The sequence below is a fragment of the Oryx dammah genome, unplaced genomic scaffold (genome assembly GCF_014754425.2).
Source record: "Oryx dammah isolate SB20612 unplaced genomic scaffold, SCBI_Odam_1.1 HiC_scaffold_15, whole genome shotgun sequence".
NCBI lineage: Eukaryota > Metazoa > Chordata > Mammalia > Artiodactyla > Bovidae > Oryx > Oryx dammah.
In genome coordinates this window covers 26,587,788-26,589,611 of record NW_024070199.1, presented here as the reverse complement: position 1 = coordinate 26,589,611, position 1,824 = coordinate 26,587,788, and the positions used below count along the sequence as shown (strand labels likewise).

General features: G+C 41.8%; 1 protein-coding gene across 1 annotated transcript; it reads right to left on the bottom strand.

The window, feature by feature from the left end:
* Positions 1-466: 466 nt before the first annotated feature.
* LOC120874402 (olfactory receptor 143-like) lies at positions 467-1,399 on the bottom strand. The gene has a single exon (XM_040255772.1). The coding sequence runs from the start codon at positions 1,394-1,396 to the stop codon at positions 467-469; it is 930 nt and encodes a 309-aa protein (XP_040111706.1). The 5' UTR covers positions 1,397-1,399.
* Between the last annotated feature and the right edge of the window lie 425 nt (positions 1,400-1,824).

Here is a 1,824-nt window from a genome sequence, read left to right as displayed (position 1 = left end):
TGAAGCTTTGCTGAGTCTGAAAATGCAGTATAATAGAAAACATGACTAAAAGAGCTCTGAAATTCTAGAAAATTTATAACTTATACAGTAGAAATTCCTAAAATGGTTAAACACAGAAAGGCCCATATTAACATTGTTTTCAGGGAAAATAAAGAGGGGTGGCCTCACCAGTCAGCATTCCACATTCATGCTGATATATGAAAAATACATGGAAAGGCAAAGTGCAAGGAGGTCTAAAAATAAGGAGGAATCAAACTGAGCCCACTGTTAAGGATAAAGCTCATTTAGTGAGTAAGCACGGATCTGAGAACAATCATGAGACTCAATAATATTTGTGTGTTTAAATGGCATGATTAGAGAGCAAAAACGGATCTTAGGCAAAAACCTTGTTCTGAAGAAAATTAAGGAAAAACACATTCACACATACACAAAACATGGGTACACACACACACACACCTGGTTATGCTTAGTTTGCAACTTTCTTCAGGGTTTTCTTCACTGCAAGTCTGACATCCTTATTCCTTAGACTATAGATGAAGGGATTCAACATGGGGACTATATTGGTATAAAATACTGATAAGAACTTCTGCTGGCTGATGGAACCATCTGAAGCGGTCTTGAGATGTGTGCACAACCCAGAACCATAGAAGAGGGCAATAGTTATTATGTGGGAGCCACAAGTACTGAAGGCTTTGGACCAACCCTGAGCTGATGAGATGTGGAGGATATTGGAGAGGATCAAAGCATAAGAAACAAAAATGATGAAGCTAGATATTATTACAACTGTGCTCACAACAATGGAATCCACTAGCTCACTGGCATCAGTGTGGCTGCAGGACAGCTGGAGGAGGGGGAAGATGTCACACATGTAATGATTGATGATGCTGGAATCACAAAAGGACAGTCTAACCATGTCCCCTGTATGGACCATGGCACCAGCAAATCCCATTGCATATGAACCAAACATGAGCAGAGAACAGACCTGAGGGAACATAGTGACTGTGTAGCAAAGGGGCTTGCAGATGGCCACATAGCGATCATAGGCCATGGCTGTCAACACATAGCATTCAGAATGGACAAAGAAACAGAAAAAAAACAGTTGAGCCATACATCCTTCAAAGGAGATGGTGTTCTCTGACTCAAAGCTCATCAGCAGTTTAGGGGTAATGATCAAGGAGTGGCAGAGATCTATGAAGGATAGATTGAAGATGAAGAAATACATGGGAGTATGGAGATGAGCATTCAGGTATATCAGATTAATTAAGCTTAAATTCCCCACCACAGTGACCATACAGTTCATTAAGAAGAGTAAGAAGAGGGGTAACTGGAGTTGAGTGAGGTCTGTAAATCCCACCAGGATGAACTCAGTTACTGAAGAATCATTTCCCACAACCATTATTGACAGTGGTGTGATCTGTGAGGAAATGAGAAAAGAATGTTACATCAGGGAGGGATTCAGATCCTTTGTTTCTAGGCTGAAGACTTGTTCCACCGGGGCTCAAGTGTGACTGTTGGGACAGTGAGTGATGACTCCCTATCTTTCAACTGTCTTCTCACAACTGTCTTTTCATGTTTTCAAATCTCAGCTGCAACTCCTGACCTCCTCTTGCCTGAGTAGCAGGGGCCTAAAGCAATGCTCACGTTGGAGAGAGAAAGAAACAATATTTTGAAGATATGACTAGGATGGCCAAAGCCATACAACAAGAGAGGAAAGGAGTCCAGAGTGGTACTTGGGACCACTTTCTATGGAAATTCCTGAAGCTTGGACAAAGAAGTCAGTGTGATACCCACTGTGCTCACTGCTCAACTCACTCTCTCCCTTTG

Excerpts from the sequence above, each read along its gene's own strand:
- LOC120874402 (XM_040255772.1), bottom strand. The coding sequence starts at position 1,396 with ATGGTTGTGGGAAATGATTCTTCAGTAACTGAGTTCATCCTGGTGGGA.